We start from the raw sequence: 23293 nt of genomic DNA on the forward strand, positions 1-23293 counted from the left end.
GTTTGGTCTTCTTCTGCCGTCATTTCTATGTTTCTATATGAGCAATGGCCCAGGGAACCAGTTCCAAGGTAGAGGCCATCGAGCCAAGGATCCTCAGGTAGTGGAAAATTCTGGGGAAATCCTGAGCTAGAAAGTCCCGAACCTGACCTTGCAGCTTGATAAGGCACTCCTCAGTGAGAAAAACCCTGCCGAGACATGTATCAAACAGGGCTGCTAGGAATTCCAAGGACTGGAAGGGAATCAACTGGCTTTTGGCCAAATTGACCACCCTACCAAGTGACCTCAGCAGCTGTAGAATCCGGTCCACTGCTGAGCATCCAAGGGACTCTGATTTCATCCAAATGAGCCAATCATCTAGATAGGGATGGACCAACAAGCCTTCCTTCCGGAGCTTCGCTGCCGCTACCACCATGACTTTGGTAAACGTCCTTGGCGCCGTGGCTAACCCGAAAGGAAGAGTGCAGATCTGAAAATGGTGAGCAGTCAGGATTCCGATGTGCAAATATGCTTCCGTGAGATCCAGCGACGCTTGATACTCTCCCTTGCGTACTGACACAATGACTGACCACAGCATCTCCATGCGAAAATGGAGCACTTGAAAACATCTGTTGATGCTCTTCAAATCTAGAATGGGCCGGAACGTGCCTTCCTTTTTGGGTACCACGAAATGGATGGAACAGAGGCCCCTTTGCCACTCTGCCGACAGAACTGGAACAATGGCTCCGAGATCTAGTAGACGACTCAAAGTGTCCTGTACTGCCTGAGGTTCCTCCCTCTACGAACATGAGGAAACAAGAAAGCTGTCCCGAGGGCACCGAGCAAAATCTAAAGTGTAGCTGTGTTTTATCACGCTGAGGACCCACTGGTCCGACGTCAGCTTAGACCACTCCTCATAAAACAGAGACAACCTGTCTCCCACCACCGGAACCGAGGAATGGACTGGCCTCACCTCATTGTGCTGACTTGATTCCTGCTGCGGCTTGGGGCATCCCAGATCTGCCAAATCGACGCCCTCAAAAGGATTGTGACCAGGATTGCTGATGGTCAGCTTTTTGCCTAGAGGAGGAGCCCGCCAACCAGGAGGACCAAAATCTCCGATTTCCCTAAAAACAAGACCGAGACGAAGGAAAGCTTCGTGACCTGGGCTTATCCTCCGGAAGACGATGTACCTTGTTCTCTCCCAAAGACTGAATCATATCTTCTAAATCCTTTCCGAAGAGCAGCTTGCCCTTAAAAGGCAGGGAACCTAACTGGGCCTTTGAGGAGACATCAGCAGACCAGTTCTGCAACCAAAGCAGCTGGCGGGCTGAAACCGCGGAGACCATAGAGCGGGCGGAGGTCCAAAGCAGAACATAAAGGGCATCCGCACTATAGGCCACTGCCGCTTCCAGGCGCTCCGCTTGAACAGCCTCCTCATCCAATAACGACATGTTATTCTGCAAATGCTTTACCCAGTGGAGACCTGCCCTTAAGGAAAAACTGCTGCACATGGCAGCCCACACTCTGAGGGCGGAGATCTCAAAAATCTTCTTGAGCTGGACTCCTCAACACCTCCACCACCATCTCTTCTGTCTCTTCAACTGGTTCTAGCAGATCTCCTTTCTGTTACTGCCCTGCCCCTCCTTCAGGCAAGCTCTCACCCTTCTCCCACCATGCCCAGGTTCTCTTGTCCTCTCAATAGAGCAAAGCTTGGGAAGCTCCTCCCCCACCAGAACCTCAGCACCTTCTAGGAGCTGGAGTCTACCTCCTATTCTGATTTATTTTACATACTGGATCTCCTTCCCAAGTTTTTCTTACGGTCCGCCTTCTTGTATTCACTAGGAGAATATAATGCCCATCACATACCTCCTCTCCTTTTACAAGAGTCTTCGACGTTAATGTTTCTGCCCTATTTAGTGCCTCCCTTGATAAATAATCAGCATTTTTATGGTCCTTACCAGCCCTATGCTGCATTTTAAAGTCAAACACTTGTAGGGACAAATACCACAATGTCAGCCTTGCATTTGTATCCTCATTAACCACTTCAGTGGAGCCTGGTCAAAGCCTGAGAAGTTCCCCCCTCTCGAGAAACCCTGTGTCTTCTGAGAGTTGGATTCTACCTCCTATTCTGATTTCTTTTACATACTGGTTCTGTGTCCCAGGTTTTCCTTACAGCCCACCTTCTTGTATTCACTAGGTGAATGTAATGTCCATCACATTATTTAGCCTGGTAAATAAGCTGTCTGAAAACTGCCCACCCTGAACACGGGTAAAAGTACATGCGGGGTTCAGCAAGGTATATACTCTTTCCCTCTTATGCTCAGAGGTGGGGTTGGGTCAGAGAAATATAGAAATATGATGGCAAAAAAAAAAACTGTATGGCCCATCCGGTCTGCCTAAGGAGGCAACAAGGCACATAGTTCTGCATTTTCAGGGAGAAAGCCTCTGCAGAAAAAGCAGATGGAAATCTCTGCGAATACTTTTTCCCTAGGCAGTATTCAAAGGGAAGTAAGCTTGTACTTTGAGATTTGATGCAAAATCTGTGTATGAGTACCCGTGGGCTTTGGAATTACCCGCATAGTTTTAAAAATTGCCTCCTTTTTTTGTAGGCCAATGTAATGTAGCCTCAGGCTGGTAGTGATTGCGTCCACTGTCATATGAAAGGCATTCAGTGGCATATGAGAAATGAGCTGGTAGTCTGTTCAGCACCTATCTGGCATAAATTGATTCCCTTGTTGACAGTCTCAGCAGAGAGGCCAAGGATTTTTTTTTTCATACTTTTTAGAACAGTTTTGAGGATTATTGGCACTGGATGGAGAGGAACTGTGGTTTTCTACCCATATTGCACCTGTTCTGTGAGCTTTAGTTTTCAGTGCTGTCAGTTTCACATTTTTTTGTAAGTCTTTAATTTCACTGCTGCTTCTGCAGCATGTTATATCATGATCTTTAGCTGATAAAATTCTTCAGGTTTTCTTTTGACCACAGTTATGAGCAGTAATTCTTTTTTAGTTGGGAACTAATGAAAGGAGGAGGAATGGATAGAAAGTGCAACATGGAGGTAGGGTTGTCGTTTGGGAGGGGATGAACTGGGGTGACCGGCCAGGACCCTGGGCTTTGAGGGGCCACATGCTACTGCAGTAGCCCCATCCCCTCTGCTAAATGTGGTCCAGGTCCAAATAAAAACTTTTGCTGCTACCTCTTTCTTATCTGAAGCAGCCCAGATGTGACCAAAGGATCACTGCCGCTGTTCCCTATGACCCACTGGAATCAGAGATGAGAAACAGCGCTGTCCCTGACCACAGTCTGGCGAGCAGTACCTTGGATATGGAAAGGGCACCCCCCAAAAAAAAAAGATTCTGGAGAGGGATCACTCCCTTTCTGGGGTCAGGGTTGGGGCGAGGGGCTGCGATACTTAGTTCACCCTGGGTCATGCATCAACTAGGGTTAGCCCTGCATGAAGGTACCTGCAATATAATATTTAAGTATCACATTGTTTTTCTTGATTGGTAATGTTGAAAAAGCCAGTTTGATTGATGATGTTGAAAAAACAACCAAAGTTAGGCAATTGCAAATGAGAGACTGCCTTCCTGAATCTTCCCTTGCCCCCCCCCCCTCCCCCCTTGTCATCTGCCAAGAAGAGAATGGCTTATCTTATTTATATATTCCTGAGGCTAAATGAGCATGGCACCAGATTTTGAGGCACAAACAGTTTAAGGATGCATGCTGGGAAAGTGCAAACAGCCCTTTATTGGATATGTCAGCTAGCCTACGATACACTGGACCCTTGTGGGTTACCACTTCACTTAGATCAACTCAAAGAAACTGATCCAGCTCTGGTATTGTCCCAGTGTATATATGGCATTGCATTTCTGATTTCCCTAAGAAAACAAGGATCGTAAGATTTGCCATTCTGGGTCAGACCAAGGACCCATCAAGCCCAGCATCCTGTTTCCAATAGGATGATGTTCTCTTGCATACAAAGGGGCAAAACCAGGACGGGATCAGCCTGTTCAGGTTGAGCTGGGTGAAATGATAATCTACCTCGGGTCTAGTCCTGTTAGCACTGTCCTTGAAGCTAGAAAAAATGAGGGAGAACTAGGGCCTGCAGTTTTCACTCTGATGGAACAGTAAATCAGGTCAGGTGCAAAACTATCTGGATACAGTGATGGCTTGATCAGTCAGGCCCAATGTACAGAAACAAGCCCCTTTATCTGTGCAGTACCCTGGAGGAGAGAAGGTGCAGGGGAGATATGATACAGACCTTCAGATACCTGAAAGTTTTAATGATGCACAATCAACAACAAACCTTTTCCATTGGAAAGAAATCAGTAGAACTAAGGGTCACAAAATGAAACTCCAGGGAGAATAATTCAGAACCATTGTCAGGAAATATTTCTTCACAGAGAAGGTGGTGAATACCTGGAATGCCCTTCCAGAGGAGGTGGTGAAGACAAAAACCATGAAAGATTTCAAAGGGGCATGGGATAAACACTGTGGATCTCTAAAGGCTAGAGGATGGGAATGAAGAAAAGAGTGCATGGAGGTAACTTGCTGTGTGGCGGTTACTACCCTTAACCAATAAGCCTTCATACTGTTGATGCAACTCCATCATTGCTCTCTGCTTCAATGGCAGGGGGAAAAGAGGAAAAGGGGAATTAGATTCAGACAGCAACCAATAAGGACATTGAATTTTACAGTCTGGGAAAACAAATAAGCATGGGGGTAACTTGCTGATGCGTCTGTTACTACCCTTAACCAATAAACCTGATACTTTTGATGCAGTTCAACATTACTCGCTGCTTCAATGGCAAGAGGTAATGGGGAATTGGACTCAGACAGCAACCTACAAAGGCCCTGATTTTGACGGTTTGGGAAACTGATAAGTATGGGGGTGACTTGTATGGCGCGGCAGGTGCTACCATAAATATGCTAGGTAGACTGGATGGACCATTTGGTCGTTTTCTGCCGACATTTCTATGTTTCTGTGTAAATTTAGGTTTTGGCCAGTGAGACTGGGATGGTTCTAATAAGGATCTTAGTGTCCTTGCCAGGTTCTAAAAATTAGTCATAAACTGTTAGTCATGTTTCTATTTTGTTGTGAAATTGCTTATATAGGTTACTGGAGAAAACAACTGGACCACATCTGTGCTCACCTAAGATGTTATACTCAGAACAACTCTGATTTCAAAGCTTTAATTGGAGAACCTCGGATGGGAAAGGTAAGAAATAGCCATGACCACCTTTTTCCATAAAATTATAAACCATGATGGAGATATGACTCTAGTCTCTCCTTATTTCTCCAAAAGAGCATGGAGCGTTTACATCAAAATTGAAGGTCAGGGAAGAAGTCAACAAAGGCCATAAACATATATCATCTTCAGCTAAGCAGATCCCTCACAATTAGAGGTTTTAAAAAAAATAATACATTTATGGATGCTTATGTACTCATCATTTATTCAAAAATTTCTGTTGTCTTGATATATAAAAAAAGATTCCTCTTCCTTCTATCTCCCACCCTTTGATTTGTTTTGGAATACATGTAAGTAGAATCATTAGTGAATATAAAATAGGTTAGTAGATGCTCTTTTTTAAGACAAAATCATTCATTGCCCAAACTTGCCCATTCATTGCCCAAACTTGCCTCCATTATTGGATTTCTTACACTCCCCAGAATAATTTCATTCAAAAGCTGCACAGTTATGCCTTGCAGAAACAAAATGCATTTTTTGGAATAGAATCTCCATTTATTGTCTCTGTTCTACTTTCATTTGGTTTATCTTCTGATTCCTTATCCTCATTTTCCTTTCAGTCTCTCTCTCATCTATTCTCCATCTCTAACTCTGACACATTCTCTTTTCCACATCATCTCTCTACATCTTTCTTTTCTCCATGTCTTTTCTTATCTTGTACCCCTCCATCTCTCCACTCCCATCTTTGGTCTTACATCTCCATCCTCCTCTTTCCTACCTCTGTCTCTCACTCCCATTGGCCTTCTCAGTCCTCTCTCTTCGTCTTTACATTTTCAATCTCCAATTCTCACCCTCACCCTCTTTCAGTCTTCTCGCCATCTCTGTTTCAGTTTGGTCTGAAAGAACCAGGCAGATATCTCTGGGTAAATATTATTTATTGCAGTGAATATATTCTAGAACTTTGACTGGTACACTGAGCATGCCCAGCATGCCACTAACCATGTAGCCACCAGGGGTCCCCCTTCAGTCTCTTTTTTTCCGCGCAGCAAGTTGCCTCGCGGTTAGGAGCTCTGTGAGAAACTCTCACAACTTTTCCTCACGGAACATTCGAAGTATATCTTCATAAAATTACCCTCATCCATTCCCTCCGGCGCTTGGTAAGTGTATTCCCCGTGTTTTGTGGTCGATTCCCGGTGTTGAACGGGATCGTTTTAAAATGTTAACCCTGAACTTACCCTGCTTGTTTCCTCCCCAGAGATAGACAGTGATGAGACAGACTTTCAGTTTCAAAAGCATAGCTTTTATTAAATAGCTTAGAGATGTTATAAAAGCTGGCAGGCTTTGTTCATTTCATTGCAAGCATACACAAATCAAGATAGCGGAACAATAAGGAAAATCAAGATTGTGTTTCCTTACGGAAGTAAAAGGAGCCCCGTTTTACAGAATCTACTGTTCTAGGAGCAATGCCAATTACTCAATGTTTCAAAATTTGAATTACCTTTTTATAGACTGAAAAAACATGGCTCTCATAATAATTCCCCTCCCTTCACTCATCTCTTATGTCAGCTAGTCATGCGCATCTCAGACGTCACACATTCTGCTTCCGTTAGTACTTTGTTTCTTGTTTAACTTTTCTTGGTGCCTTTCTTATTTCATTCATTTCTACACTCACATTCCATTCTCAGCCTCAGTTGTTCTGTCTCTGGGCAGAATATTTTCTTTTCAGGCCTTGTTATTCCAATTACTAGTTAACATGAGGTAGATTTTTATTAAAGCAGCCATTAACAAATAACCTAAATCTCTACACCAGCGGCATTCATTCGATGCCTGATGGTCAAAGATCGCACGTGCGCCAATTTTTGTAATGGTGACCAGATTTAGGAAATGCCCCAAATGTCTGAGGATCATGTCCATAACGGACCCGCACGAAATTTGCGTTTTGTGTTTAAGATCCTCGCACAACGTTCATCAGTGCCCAAGTTGCGCGCAGATGACCTCTAAGGGACGTCATGCTCGATTGGAGAAAATGGAGCAGCTCTTTGGTTCAAAGGGTGCTGCTCCATTATCTCCCAACTTGTGCACTGCAAACCAAAAAGGGTCCATCGACCTCGGGAACGCCTACCCAGCAGCATCACGGAGCGAGTGACCCCCTTCAAGGATATCAGCGTCATCATCCTCAGCACTGGAGAAAGACCGGGCCGAGCATCGAGGAAGCACCGACATGAGTCTCCGTTCGGTGCCGGCACCGACCCCGCAGCGGCATCGATGGCTATCAAGCCGCCTGCAAAGAAGACCTGGGGAGAGGAGCCCCCATCCTCTGGACCCGGGTCCCTGAGGCGTTCGCCACCGATATTGGTGCCGGATACTGAGCCTCCACAAATCCCTGTGGAGGAGTCAATAACGCCTAGCCTGCCTCCTACTCCAGGCACAGTGCTAGCTATGCCAGCCTCAAGGGGGGAATTGGACATAATAGTCCAAGAGGCAGTGCTTAAAGCCCTTCGGGACATCCATTCACCACCGGTGACAGCCCCCATACCAACACCTGGATTGGCACCCTCGATATTCGCACCGCTTTTTGAGCGCCTGGATACACTCATCGGTGCCTTATCGACTCTTCCTATGCCACCTGACACGCCGGCATCGAGTCATCCATTGAGGCCTCCGCAGGTCCCAATTCCCATACCAGTTTCCTCGGAGGAAGATGAGGCGGTTCCTGGCCAGATCCCTTCATGGGAGCCACCAATGCCGGAACCTACACCGGAACCATCGGGGATATCGATGCCTAAGTGTACCTCATTTGCTTCGATGCTATCGATGCCAGCACCGATTCCATCGATGCCAACACTGGTTCCATCAATGCCGGTACAGCCTCTATCGAAGCCATTCTGCCATCCATCGAGGCCTTCCCGACCTTTTGATTTTGACGTATTTCCTCCCTCAGGAGATCCACAGGAGAGGGGGGAAACCCCCTATAATCCTTGGGAAGATGAATCCTCCAATGACTCTTCACACACTTCCGAGGAATTGCTCTCAGAGCCCTCACCCCCAGAAGAAAGGTGACATTCTCCTCCAGAAGACCTCTCCTTTGCCAGTTTTATCAAGGAGCTATCTGAAACTATTCCTTTTCCATTAGTTACAGAGGCAGACGCTCGCCACCAAATGTTGGAGGTTCTGCAATTTGTGGATCCTCCAAAGGAAATAATGGCGATACCAGTACATGAAGTACTTCTGGATCTTTTACACCGACTCTGGGACCACCCAGGTACTGTACCACTAGTCAACAGGAAGACTGATGTGACGTACCTGGTGCAACAAGCCCCAGGCTTTCAGAAAATTCAACTGCCCCACCACTCTGTAGTGGTAGAGTCGGCCCAGAAAAAAGCTAAACAGTTGCGTCCACATTCCTCTGCTCCCCCTGGTAAGGACCAGAAAGCATTGGATGCATTGGGATGCAGAGTCTTTCAAGGATGAATGTTGATAGCATAAATAGCGGCATATCAATTGTATATGACCCAATACAACAGAAATCTGGAAAAAGGTGCAAGAAATTGCTGAACACTAACTTCCATCCTACAGAAAGGACTAGAAGCAGGTAAGTGTTGAATATGGAGGCATAGAACACACTTGAGGCAGCTTTCATGGCAGGCAGGAAGAGAGAAGGGCTGAGCCCTCACGAGGCTCTTCTTTTTATTGTACATTCATACAAAGGCAGATGATGTGTCATTACATGATTGGCTACTTTCCCCATAGCAACAGACGAGTCCCTACACTATTGGCTTTGGCTCAGGGGGTGTGCACGGATCATCTCATTGGCTGCTGAAATCTATACCTCCTGACTTTGTCCTGCCTCTGACTAGGGAACACCCAGCCCCTCTTTCAGGCTAACAGGATTAATTATAAGCCAGAGAAATACATGAAGTCAGGTATCCTCTCCTTGGCAGAGACTTAAGCACAAGTGATGCTTTTATTCAGGCAAAGGTCAGGGAAGTTAGTGTTTAAACCCCAAATTGGCCTGCTGGCAAAGCTTATATTTCCGACATCTCACCCTTTCTGTTTTTGTTTATGCAGCTCAGTAAAGCTTTAGACCCTTACTGAAATCTGTTATGTCTTGGTATGGGCTGGAAATAGGGGAAGGGGGATTATGGAGAGAAGAAAGCTGATTCGACGTGGTGTGCCAGCTGCCGATGAGCTCCTGAATCTCCATATCACCCAGAGCTGGTGCAGCGTGGTGTGCCAACGCTGCAGGGCTCATGATTCCCTATTAGGCATCTTACAAGACATCTTTGTATTCGGGCTGAGAGCAAGGTTTCAGTATGGATATGAGGTTGGGTATGCACTGAATACAGCATCACAGGCAAATAATTAAGACAATTATGGTCATTATAATAGAAATCACCCTTTTGAGACCAGAAATATCAGGGAGCCAGGACCATAGCCAGTCCCTTGGAGAAGTAGGTATTCTGTCTGAAAGTGGTGCATCAGCAACCATGGTTTCTATCTGCTCTATGGTATGTGTGAGGTTTGCTTTATAGTCTGATATGTACACACAGCAATGAGATCCAATTAATGCACAAACACCACCCTTTAAGGCTAAAATGGTTTCTAAGGTATAGCTGTTCTGTAATGCTACTTCTCTAATCTGAGAAACTTTTGTTGTAAGTAGTTTTAATGCATGGACTGTCTGATTAAATAGGGCAGTCGTCCAGTTAGCTAGGATGTGTAAGTCTCTGTAATTCATATCATTTGGGTTATATAACTACAAAGGGTAAATCCTTCATCCCCTCTATACTTTCTGTACCTGCTTGGGTCTCCCACTGCACATCCTGAAATCTGCCAATTGCATACATATATGTGGTATAATTATGTAAGTGTTCAGTGATTAATACAAATGTTCGGTTGCAATATGGATATTTCCCACCTGAATTCCCTTTCCCATCCCCTGTATCATAGTCCCAACAAAGAGCGGCAGTCTCTTGAATACGGCTACCAATGTGTAGTATGGTATTATTAACTGGAGAGTTAATGAAAACCTCTCTGTAAAGGATAATTAGTCCATACTGTAAGGTTAAATGGTACAGCATGCATCAGTCGTTCTCCGCGGGCATAGGTTAGCATGTGTGTGCAGATCCAACAGTCTGTTCGATTCAACAGGTGTGAAAAGTTCTGTGCATCGAGGATGTACATGTTGTTCTGTCAGAGTCCTTGTTCTGAAATCGCCATAGCTGGAGAAATAAGGCAAAGGAGGAGGATGCAGAACACAATTGTTAATGAGTTGGCATTCAGGCAAGAAAAAGCGGCTAATAAGTTCTCTGGAGTTTTCTCAAGGCCTTGCTGTTCTAAGAGTTGTGCAGATTGGTTGGATAGGGCCTTGATCTGTCCCCAGGTCATGTGGTGCTGCTTTTTGCAAGGAGTCCGGTCTCTGTCCTTCTGAGGGCTGTGGAGGCTCATGGAGAAGTTGGGGATCGGGTCCTGTAGACCTGGACACCTTTCCATCTTTCCACGGCTTGATTGGACCTGTGGAAGCAAGCAGAGAAACATATCCTCGTTCCCCATTTTAAGGGAACGGGACCGTACCAGACATTAAATATTCTATACAAAACTGATGGCTGTGGGTGACTAACCCTAGTCCCATAATGATTACTCATGGCTGTGGTCTTATATGTGATATGTTTAGATGATTTAAAGTAAACCTGTTTAGGGGAAAATCCAGGGGCAATCCCTCCTTTTTCTTTTTGTTTGGTCCAGAGCTCTTAAGGGTATGATTGGCTCTCTCCACAATGGCTTGCCCTGTGGTGTTGTAGGGGATGCCAAATAAGTATTTAATGTTCAATTATTGACAAAATTCATGCAAAGGAATGGCTGCAGTAAATAGAGCCATTATCAGTTTTCAGAACAGAGGGTAACCCCATTATCAAGAAAGTTTTTATGCAGTGATCAATTTTCATTCAGTAAAATAGCAATAAATGTAAATTAATCGTTTAAAGGAAAAGTCATTTGCAGTATCAAAAAGTATCAAAAACAAAAATAGATCAAGGATCAAAAATCAAAAGTCAAAAGGTGTTAGAAAAATGTTTGAAAATGTTAAAATAAACTGCAAACTGTTCATCTTCACATCTCTCATGGCAGTGTCAGTCTGGAAAATATTAAAAACTGGCATACTGCAAAAAATTACTAAGGTAAGGATTAAAGTAAAATTCTTACTTTTTTAACTTTGGAGAAATCAATTCTATTATTCAATTTAATAAAATCAATTTGGATTTGCAAGAAAAGGTTTGGGCGGGATTGCTTTAGATGTAGCAACCTCTATCAGTAAAAATTTTAAGGTTCAGAATTCTGTAAAAATTTGTGAAAAAGAAAATAAAACTGAAGTTTCTTTAATACAAAAGGTCTGTAGGCCTGAAAAATAAAAACTATTTGACAACAGAATTATTAAAACAATAATATAATATAACTTGTAGAATAACATAGCGCCTCCTAGTGGAGACCCCATCATTACTTTATAGATTGCAACTATTGTTCCAGGTTGCAATCAATAATACTCTGAGCTTACTTTCAATGTGGAATATCAGAATAGAATTTCTTCATATAATTATTAGAATAGGAAATTAAACACACTGTTCAGTAATCTCAGTTCAGTATTAAGGAAGTTTGAAAGTATTAAAAGATTAAATAACATATAGAAACTAGAGAGAGAAACTGCAGTACTGAGTTATAGCATATAGAAACTAGAGAGAGAAACTGCAGTACTAAGTCCAGTTGTTTTTTTTTTTTTCTTTTCAAAAGTTCTCCCTCCCTCCCCCATGAGTGGCAAGCAAGAGTTAACAGAAAGACAGTAAAGGGGGGGAGGAGCAGTGTTTCTCAAAAGAAAAGAACTGCACCCAAGGAATTAATCCTTCAGTCAATAGGAACTTAAAGATAGCATTGTTTAACAATTTAGATAACATCAACCACAGACAATGGCTTGGCAAGGACTTGCTGATTCCTTGCAGACAGATACTATTTTAATTACTTTTGGGAGAATCACAGTAAAAATATAAGTTCTGTACGCTAGCAATTCAAACAATTGCTATAAACTTAAATCTCAGAGAAATGGAGTCATTTTAAATGTGAGCCAAATTAATTTTGCAAGAAGTGAACATTTCACATGAAATTCACACAGCAATTGTTCAAATTCCAGTACGGTTTTAACACAAGGTTCTGCATTCACTTTGTGGGGGAAAATACTCTCAAAGTATGCAGATTTTTTGTAACTGAATTCAAAGAGAAACTACTCCTTTCAAAGACTAAGAGAAACCATTTTTTCCACGTTTGCTGTGCCTGCTCCAGCACTAGATGTAGTCTGGTTTGTAACAGGTCATTGTACTGTCTCATTAAATCATTTTTTTCATAGTGATTTTTTCTTTGCTTGTAACGCAGGAGTCTAATTAAATCATTTTTTTCATATTGATATTTTCTTTGCTTGTAACGCAGGAGTGCAGCTGCTTGGCCCAAGGTCTTATATGCTGATTTCTTTGAAGACCTGGGGGCATAGCCACTGCTCATGGCGCTCCGGGCTGCACTCAACTCTATTGCTGCCACACCCAGCTCTTTAATCCCTTTTGTAATAGGAGAGGCTTGAATCCCTTTCAATAATTCCTCTCTTGTGAGATTTCCATGTTCTAGATGAAATCCCATGCTGACCGCGGCACATAAATTGTTACCGGGAGCAGTGGTTTGAGATGGTAATTTACCTGGACAAATTGATGATGCAGAATCAATGACTGTCTCAGGCAATGGCAAATGGGGGTACAGGGAGTGGTTGGTGGGGGAAGGGGGTTGCAGGCAAGATGGAGGAAGGCTAGTTTTTCTGACCTCAGTGTTTTCAGTTTCCTGGGGCCTTTTCTCTGAGGTGGACGCAGAGGAAGCCACAGGAGCCATGTGAGTGTGTGTCCCCAGATGTTCTATTTCATTTTCTGTCCCCCTTTGTTCATGGTTCTTTTCTGTGATGGGGAAGGCTTGAAGTCCTTCCAACAATTCTTTTTCTGTAAGGTTTTCTTTCTGCTGAAATTCAATGCTAATCGCCCCACCCAGGCCAGGTTGTGGCTCAATTGTTCTCAAGGACTGCTTTTCTAAAGAAGTGGGGAAGGTGTGAATGGGCTTGGGTGTGGGTATGGAGAGCTGATACAAAGAATTTGCTGTCTCTGAGGGAGACTGAGCATAAGATGGGGGAAGGGTATTCTGATTGAGTCTGCCTGCTTCTAAAAGCACATGGTTTGAAACTGCTGTCTTGGAACTTTTTTCTCCTATGTGTTCTATGGCCTCTGTACATTTTTGCCAGATTAATCTTTGCTTTATGGGAGCTCTGGGAGCCATATGAAGACAATTGCCGATTAAAATCCAGTCCTGGGTATTTAGAGTTCCAGCCTCCATTGAATACCAAGGGCAACGGCAAGCTATTTCACTTATTAATTTTTCTAAGTCCCCCAGGCTGACTTGCGCTATTTCTTTTCTTCTGGTGATGAAATAATGATTATTGATGATTTGCTGCAGCTCCCTGGCATGTAGCCTCTGCTGTACAGTCAAATCACTGCCCATGCTCACGAATGTGGGGAACAAACTTGCTGAAAAATACTTAAAAATTACTAAAAAGTACTTTTTTTTTTAAAAAAAATATTACGATTGCAAATCTGTTGATCGGTACGTCTAAGCTTTGACCAGCCGAAATAAGCATGGAGTTTATCATCACGTCGGGCTCACCAGATGTTGAATATGGAGGCATAGAACACACTTGAGGCAGCTTTCATGGCAGGCAGGAAGAGAGAAGGGCTGAGCCCTCACGAGGCTCTTCTTTTTATTGTACATTCATACAAAGGCAGATGATGTGTCATTACATGATTGGCTACTTTCCCCATAGCAACAGACGAGTCCCTACACTATTGGCTTTGGCTCAGGGGGTGTGCACGGATCATCTCATTGGCTGCTGAAATCTATACCTCCTGACTTTGTCCTGCCTCTGACTAGGGAACACCCAGCCCCTCTTTCAGGCTAACAGGATTAATTATAAGCCAGAGAAATACATGAAGTCAGGTATCCTCTCCTTGGCAGAGACTTAAGCACAAGTGATGCTTTTATTCAGGCAAAGGTCAGGGAAGTTAGTGTTTAAACCCCAAATTGGCCTGCTGGCAAAGCTTATATTTCCCACAGTAAGCATGAGGTCAGAGCTGCTTATGACTCATTTGAAACAGCATCTAGAGTTTCAGCAGCAGGCATCAGTGCTAGACGCTGGGCCTGGCTTAAAGCTTCAGACCTATGCCCAGAAGTACAAGATAAACTTGCGGATCTTCCCTGTACAGGAGACAACCTGTTCAGGGCCAAGATTCAAGACGCAGTGGCCCAATTAAAAGACTATCATGAGACCCTGCATCAATTGTCCTCTGTTTCCCCAGATGTTCCCTCCGAAGCCTGTAGGGGAACACGAGGGGATGTCAGGAAACAATTTTACAGACCATGCAGGTATTATTCTCCTGTGTCCCGTACTTGAGGGGCTAGAGCTCCTCAGAAGGGAACTACACAAGTAAGGACACCTAGAGCACAGCCAGCTTCACAGGCTGCTCCTTCGGCTACATTCTAAATTCTTCCAGAGAGCAGTTCCATTTCTCACTTAAATTCAGTAGGAAACCGTAAAAAAAAAAGAAGACAGTCTGACCCGACTTCTTCTGCACTTCTGTGCCCTATTCACATCTCCTTGTACTTAAAAGGTATACGTTGCTATCTTTTGGCACCAGGCTTCTTCTGCTATTCAATGAGAATGGATTTATTCTCTGGACTTTCATAAACATGAGTCCATTTCATATACGCACTACTGTTCCTAAAGAGCTTGGCAGTAGTGGCTGCTCCACTACTCCTCAGAGTCATTTCCGGTTTCGTATCTGGACAACTGTCCTATAACAGCCAGTCGAGACATGGAACTTTGACTTCATTAACTCATTATACGACACCTATACTCTCTGGGATTTTTAATCACCTACCAAAAATCCCATGCGATATCACCTACTCATCTCTCCTCTTAGAGATCTGATCTAGGCTTCACAAGTAGCCAAACGGGTATACCTAATAATTGTGCACTCACACTGTCCAATCTCACGAGCTATCCACAGTCGAAGGACAATCACTCAAGGAACTTAGATATTACCCGGAATGACCTGTCATTTTTTCTTCCTGGTGTTTTCGGAAGACTCAGGATGTCCTCTATACATCCATGGAAAGCCTCTCCAGCAGGATGGTCTTCATTCTCGTAGACCACCACGTTACATTCCAATGAGTGAACGCACAACGCAGCTTGAGCTCTTCTCGGCTTCACCAGAAGACTACATAAATTTGAGCCTACACCATATGGTGCTCCATTGTGCTGCATACCACTTTCTGGCACGCACAGTGACTGCACTGGACAACCGACTCAGCCAACATTTCCAGTGCAACAAGTGATCCTTGGATCCCTCTGTTGCAAGAAGAATTCTACACCGATACCTTCAACTGACCATCGGTTCTTACGTCCATCCTAAATTGCAGAATGGACGCTTCTGCTCCCAACACAGGGACCGAAGAGAACCTTCCATGGTTGCCTTCACCTATTCCTGAAACATAGGTCTGCTATATGCATACTCTCAAATGCTGCTCATAGCAAGACTCTCATGAAGCTACACCAGGACAAAAGCTCCATGACAATCATGGACTATTTAGCCGGCAGCAAGTTGACTTTCCATCCCTCTGCTGCCGTCTGTCAAGTCCTCGTAGCTTCACAGCAGCCTTCAATAACGAATTCTTAATGGAAGAGTTTACTATGTGCTATACACCAAAGAATTTAATCCCTTTGTGTCCACATTGCACCTATTATGCTATTATAGCACCTCGTGAACTCGCATTCACTTTAGTGCTATTTTTTCCTATATTTCAAAAAAAAATAAAAATATATATATAAGGGATGCCCCTTAATAGTTCCACCCTTGGTGAGTTGATTGTAACAAGCTTATCTCAGCTTCAGCTTCTTCTATGGCCACAGATCATGGTATAGCATTACACTGTCATGCTTACACTACATTCCTGCGAACTAAATTACTTAACAAGGAACCTCATTGTTCCTTGTAATTATACTATTTATTCGCAGAATCGGTGAGTTACGACCTTTCATGGCAACTCACCCTACCCAACATTATTCCATGACATGGTCTTTCTCCACACTCACCTACATTCCTTCCTCAGAAGGCAACTGATTTCATCTAACTCTGTCCATACTCTTCCAGGTCTGTACACTCACTTGAGTGCTCGACTTTACATATCTTGAATTATGGGAGTGCACTTGCATTTTATATGCGCACTCCGCATTCCATCAAAAATCCACCCAACTCTTTGTCCCTTTAATAAAACAAGCCTAGAGTTGTAGTGGATGTGCAGCCCATCTTCATTAGTCTGCACCATGTGTTACATTTTGCCATCAGCAAGCAAACCTTCCACGTCAAGAGACAAATGAAGGCATTTTGTTACGACCATAGCAAAGTCAGTCTTCTGTTCATTACCAACTGTCAACATCTGCACACCTGCGGGGTGGAGTTCTCTCCACCCTTCGCAACCCACTATTACATGTACAAGGCCGAACGACAGTACTCTGCCTTTGGCCTATCTGTTCTTAAGATTTTATACTCAGTGTGACAACCCAACTCGTCTACCACGACCCGCTGTGAATTTCAGGCTGCCTCATTGTTGCCAACAGCACCCCAGTTGTTGTGCTTGTTGCACATGTTGAGTGCTGCTCGCCTGGATTCTTCTGAGGCAGCCTGTAGCTTGCTATTCACCCATATGTGAGGACTACCATCCTGCTTGTCCTGGGAGAAAGCAGAGTTGCTTACATGTAACAGGTGTTCTCCCAGGATGTTATGAGCGCCCATTTTTTGCACGTGTCTTATTTATTCATTCATTCATTCATTCATTTATTTATTTATTTATTTATTTATTTGTTTTACATTTTTATATACCGACATTCGTTCGGAACATCACATCGGTTTCCACAGAATTGGTAATGAGGCTAACAGAGCTTTACAATGAACGGTTTTAAAACAGTATTAAACAATTAAAACAAAAATATTTAATATGGGCTAAGGGAAAACATAATAAATACAGGGATCATTAAAGTTGCATAAGGACAAAGATCATTAATGTTACATAAAGGAATTACAAATTACTAATTAACTGGGGCTGAGGGAATTAAGGAATATTGTGGTAATAGATAATAGGGGCTGAGGGAAATTATAGAATAGTGACTCACTGTTTATGGGGCAGGGGGGTAATTACAGGATATTTACAGGAAAGTATTTACAAGATATTTACAGGATAGTGAATTAAGGGAGGTTGAGGGATAGGAGAGAGAGAGAGAAAATAGTGAATATAAGTCAAAAGTCAATAACAGTAGGGAGAAACAATTGAGCTCGAGTCAGTAAAGAGCTCACATAGGTCAGAAGTTAAACTATAGCAGGGAGAGTCATTCACTATCAGGCTGATTACATCAGCCTGATAGTGAGTGAGTCAGCTCACCTGTGGAGACAGTGAGCATGGCGCATGCTTGCCATCCTTGTAGCATTCCACCATTGCTCTTGTATTTCCCAGGCCCCAATGTGTTGAGAGAGCTGGCACGTAATAAAAGAGGCAGGATAGAGAGCAGTCAGTAGGTAAATATCCTGGAAGAGCTAAATGACTTGGGCTGTTGGAATTAAAGCTTCCATTTCATCCTGCTACACCAGTTCAGTCCCAATAGGTGGTTGTGTCCCCCTACTAGCAGATTGAGGCAGAGCACACTGATTTCTTCAGTGACATCATTCAGTGCACACTATATACAGCACAGGAAGAATCCAGTATTCTCTGCCTCCAGGAGATGGTAGGATGAACTAGTGATGCAGCAGTTCTTCTTTTATTTGGAAAGCTGGTTTTGGTCAGGCTTCTGGTGTGTCAGTCATTGTAAACCTGAGAACAAGGGTTCCCAGTCACAGAGGGTGTTGCAGAGGTGGACCCTTAGCCCGAGGTGGAGTTGGCACTACCCATGGAGAAACCCCCATGGGTCCCCACCATCAGGAGGCGGATCATAATGGGAAGCGGAGGCCGACTGGAGCTTCACCAATCCAACCCTCGTTCCCCACAGGTTGAGCCCTTGGGTACCAGGGCCGGCTGGTCTTAGGCGGCCCTCCGTGTTGTTAATCCCATGAAGGAGGTTCAAGGCAGGGAGCCAAGAAGCAATGGAGACACAGGATCCGAAGGAGCTGAGTTCGAGACAGGGCCTGGATCCAAAAACCTGACAGGCTGAAGCAGGCTAGAGATCAGGAACAGATTAAGTCCGGGCTTGTAAATATGCAAGAGCCTAAGAAAGGCCAAGTCCAAGTAGTCAGCTGGAGTCAAAGTCAGGTTCAAGCTGGAGTCAGGGCAGGCAGCTGAAGACAAGGTCAGGTTCAGGCAAGGGTGAGAGCTGGACAATCCGTCCAAAGCGTGGTCAAGAACAAGCGGGAGTCAAAGCCAGGAATCTGCCCAAGGCATGATCAGGAACAAGCGAGAGTCAAAGACAGGAATTCGTCCAAGGCATGGACAGGAACAAGCGAAGGTCAGGAACAAGAGACTGGAACTGGAACTCAGGAACAGGAACAGAAACTCAGGACTGGAACTGAACAAGCACAGGAGCAGGAACAGGAACACAAAGGAGTAGCAACTAAGCCCAAGACTGGAAGCATGGGAACCTGTTGCCAAGGCAAAGACCGGATAGTGGAGCCTGCCTTATATAGCAGGACGCGGAGAAGTCATCATCTGGGGCTGCAGGAAGGTTTCCCGCCGCAGCCTCTTTAAAGTCAGGGAAGGCATGTGCACACCTAAGGCATACTGACTGGAGTTAAGTGGTGGCGACGACTCCCCTCAGCGCATGTGGGGAGACCCGACTGGAACCAGAGGAGACCGCGGGGCTGCCGGAGTATCCTGGGAATATGCCAGGAGCAAGAGCACATAGGCGACTGCCTACCGCTGCCAAAGAAGAAGGTCCAGGGCCAGGACTCGGGCATCGGGGGTAAGAAGGGCTGGTCATGGGCCTACTGCGGCCGGGACATGCAACAGTACCCCCCCGTTTATGCCCCCCTCTTGGAGGTCTGGGTTTGCCCGGATGGGCTTGGTGGAACTGTAGAAGAAGTCCTTTATCCAAGATATTGCACGCTGGTTCCCAGGAATTTTCTTCGGGGCTGTACCCCTCCCAAGAGAAGAGGTATTCCCAACGGTGGCCTCTCCTCTGGACGTCTAGAAAATCTTGAACTCGCTAGATTGTGTTGGTCTCCAAGATGACTTGAGAGGGTTCCGGAGCCTTACAAGAAGGCCAAGAGAGCACTAGAGGCTTGAGTAGCGAGACATGGAAGGAATTGTGCACTCGCAGCATAGGTGGCAGTCAGAGCTGGTAGGTCACTGGGCCAATGGTGGAACTGTAGAAGAAGTCCTTTATCCAAGGAAAGGCCCGATATACCAGGGAGTGAATCGCTGGGAAGGAAGCTTCAATCGAATATGGCAAGTGCTCAGCCATACTTTGCCACCAGGTTGAAGTTCTGGGGCAGGTCTGCATAGGGTATCTGAGGATTTTTTGGCATGTGCGGCCTCTTGGCGCAATCTTTGGTTAGTGTATGTCCAAAGGACCTGAAGGGCATCCGCAGTTGCCTGAGCTGCTGGAGTAGGCACTGAAAGATGAATCGGCAACGGAGGCCGTGGCTGTCAACTGTACACCAGAGAGAAAGGGAAGACTCCCATGGCTGCAGCGATGTCCGAATTATGAGAAAATTCGGCCCATGGGAGTAATTGAGCCCAGTTGACTTGCTGGTCATTGGAGTAAGCACAGAGAAAGCACTTGAGGGAGCGGTTCATCCACTCAGCTTGGCCGTTGGCCTGGGGATGGTAGGCAGTGGTCAGCTTGATGGAAATCCCGAATTTTCTACACAAAGAGCGCCAGTAGCAGGCGACAAACTGAGGCCCCCTATCAGAGGCAATGTCTACAGGAAACCCATGGAGGCAGAAGACATGGAGGAAGAACAGACATGCAAGTTCAGGCGCTGAAGGCAAGGTGGGAAGTGGCACAAAATGAGCCATCTTTGAGAACCTGTCCATGATCACCCAGATGACAGTGTTCCCCATTGACACCGGAAGGCCCACCATGAAATTGGTGGACATGTGAGTCCACGTTTCTTTGGGAGCAGGTAGAAGTTGTAGCAGGCCCCACGGTCGGCCCACCGGAGGCTTTTGTTGGGCGCACATAGGACAGGAGTCTACGTATGCACAAGTATCAGAGGACATGGTGGGTCACCAGTAGTAGCCTGTAAGAAGGACAAAGTCCGAGCACGTCTAGGATGGCCAGTTACTCTGGAATCTGTGCCCACCGTAGCACCTTTTCACAAAGCCTGTGGAGCACCACCGTTTTCCCTACAGGTACAGTCACGGTGACGGACAGAGAGATACAGTCAGGGTCAATTATGTGACGAGGTTCTTCTTCGGAGTCTTTGGGCTTGAAGGAGCGAGACAGGGCATTAGCCCGGAGATTCTTCTCGGCAGGACAGTATCGAAGGTCGAAGTCAAATCGAGGGAAGAATAGCGCCCAGTGAGCCTGACAAGCATTTAAACGCTGGACATGCCGGAGATGCTCAAGGTTCTTGTGGTCTGTGAAGATTGTAAATCGATGTTGGGCGTCCTCCAGCCAAGGGCGCCATTCCTTGAGAGCAAGCTTGATTGCAAGAAGTTCTCGATCCCCGATGCTATAATTTCACTCCGTGGAGGAGATCGTGGGAATAGAAGGAGCAATGGCGCAAAACCCCTTTTGGGGAATGCTGACTCAGCACCGCCCCAGCTCCAATGGCAGAGGCATCCACTTCAACAATGAAGGGGCGGTTCGGGTCTGGGTTTCGTAAGCAGGGCCCCAACAAGAAGACATCTTTCAGGGATTCGAAGGCGGTAATTGCCTCTGGAGTCCAATTTTTCATATCGCACACTTATGGGTAAGGACCGTGAGAGGTGTGGCGACCAGGGAATAATTAGTAATGAAATGGCGGTAGTAGTTGGTAAAATCAAGGAATCGCCGGAGTGCTCGGAGGCCCATGGGTCGGGGCCAGTCTTGGATGCTATGTAGCTTACTGGGATCCATGGAGAAGCCATGTTGGGAAACAATGTAGCCCAGGAAGGGTAGGCTCTGCTTCTCAAACAAGCACTTAGCAAGCTTGGCAAATAGGTGATTCTCCCTGCAGCACTGTGCGGACATCCAGACGATGGGTGGCAAGATTCTTTGAAAAAATACGGAAGTCGTCTAGGTAGGCGATGACCTTCACATAGAGGAGGTCGCGAAAGATTTCATTGATCATGCATTGGAACACCGCAGGGGTGTTGCAAAGGACAAATGGCATCACAAGGTATTCGTAATGTCCATCCCTGGTATTGAACGCTGTCTTCCAGAATCCTAAGGACGGATGCGAACCAGGTTGTAGGCTACTCGCAAGTCCAGCTTGGTAAAGATGGTCACCCCTTGGAGGCGATCAAACAATTCATTAATCAAGGGCAGAGGGTCCTTGCAGGTGATGGCATTCAAGCTGCGATAGTCTAGGCTTGGTCGTAATGACCCATCCTTCTTGGTGACAAAGAGGAAGTCTGCACCAGCAGGTGACGTGAAGAGACAGATAAAGCCTTTAGCCAAGTTTTCACAGATATAGTCCAACATAGCTCGGGTCTCTGGTACAGACAAAGGGTAGGTTCTGCCCCTAGGGGGTGTAGTACCCGGCAGTAGATCAATGGGGCAGTCGAACTCACGGTGTGGCGGAAGGATATCAGCTTTCTGTTTCGAGAACACATCCCCAAAGTCATCATATGGCACAGGAAGGCCCGAGACAGTAACTGCTAGCGGGATCACTGAAGGCGGTTCTACCGACATGATGTGTCCTACGAATGCCGGTATAAAAAAGTTTTTAAATAAAATAAATAAATACTCTCCTAAGGCAAGTGCGATGACAGGCAGGGCTCCATTCAGCGAGTTGTAGGGTCTCCCAATCAAAGTGGGGTGAGTGGCTCTGAAGCCATGGTAACCATAACACCACTGGATGGATGGATTTATCCAGGATGAAGAATTCTACCTCCTCCTCATGCTGAGTTCCAGTGAGGAGGTTGACAGGAACGGTGACTTGAGAGATTCTACCTGGTAGAGGGTCGCCGTGGATGGAGGCAATAAGTAGTGGTTTCTCAACGGGATGGATAGCAATGCCTAGCAGTTGGACCAAGTCCTTCACAAGGAAGTTCCCGCCAACTCCTGAATCAACCAAAGCCAAGGTGGAGAAGGAACAGGAATTCCAGGTCAAGGTAACTGCTAACTTAACTGGGGGGCTTGAGTAGTAGCACCCAAGTTCAGGACCTCACTGAACCTAGGCCAGAGAGTTTCCCGGATGGACAAGACAAGGTGACAGGTGGTGTCCTGCAGCTCTGCAATACAAGCATAGACCCGAGTGCCTCTGCCTAAGGCGCTTCTCGGGGGTCAGGCATCCTTATCCCAGCTGCATGGGTTCTTACAACTTGGTGGACGGCAGGACTCCACTGGATGCGAGGCTCACCGCAAGTGGAGTGCGAGAACATTCGGCAGTGGGATGATAGGGTCTCCAGAACTCCTGGTAGCACTCCTGGAGGTGATGGTCTATGCGACCTGCAAGGTCAATGAGGTCCTTGAGAGTGGAAAGTAGTTCGCCGGCTGTAAGTTCATCTTTGAGCTGAGGCGACAGGTCATCTAGGTAAATGGCTCGGAGGCAATCCTCCTGCCAGCCCAACTCTGTAGCAAGAGTCCAGAATATTCATTGAGGGTTCGGTGACCTTGCCGCAAATGTAGAAGGTTCGAACTAGCCGTCGCCTGCCTCCTTGGATCATCAAAGGTCCAAAGGAAGATAGTCACAAAGCGTGATAGTTCCTGGAGAAGAGAGTCCGCACACTCCCACAAGGGAAATGCCCCTGCTAATGCCTTGCCCTCTAGGTGTGAAAGGATAACGGTTACTTTTGTGAGGTCGTCCTGGAAGACGGAGGGCTGCAGAGCAAATTGCATGTAGCATTGATTGATGAAGCCTCTG

At 45.6% G+C, this 23293-nt stretch overlaps 1 protein-coding gene across 2 annotated transcripts in view; it reads left to right on the forward strand.

Moving 5' to 3' along the window:
• Positions 1-23293, forward strand: part of DZANK1 (double zinc ribbon and ankyrin repeat domains 1) — a 304940-nt gene that overhangs the window by 199541 nt on the left and 82106 nt on the right. For both annotated transcript variants that reach the window (XM_029594465.1, XM_029594464.1), the window contains one exon: positions 5095-5198. In XM_029594465.1, coding sequence (XP_029450325.1) covers positions 5095-5198 — 104 coding nt within the window. The remainder of the gene's footprint in view (positions 1-5094; positions 5199-23293) is intronic.

This window comes from Rhinatrema bivittatum, chromosome 3 (genome assembly GCF_901001135.1).
Source record: "Rhinatrema bivittatum chromosome 3, aRhiBiv1.1, whole genome shotgun sequence".
Classification (NCBI taxonomy): Eukaryota; Metazoa; Chordata; class Amphibia; order Gymnophiona; family Rhinatrematidae; genus Rhinatrema; species Rhinatrema bivittatum.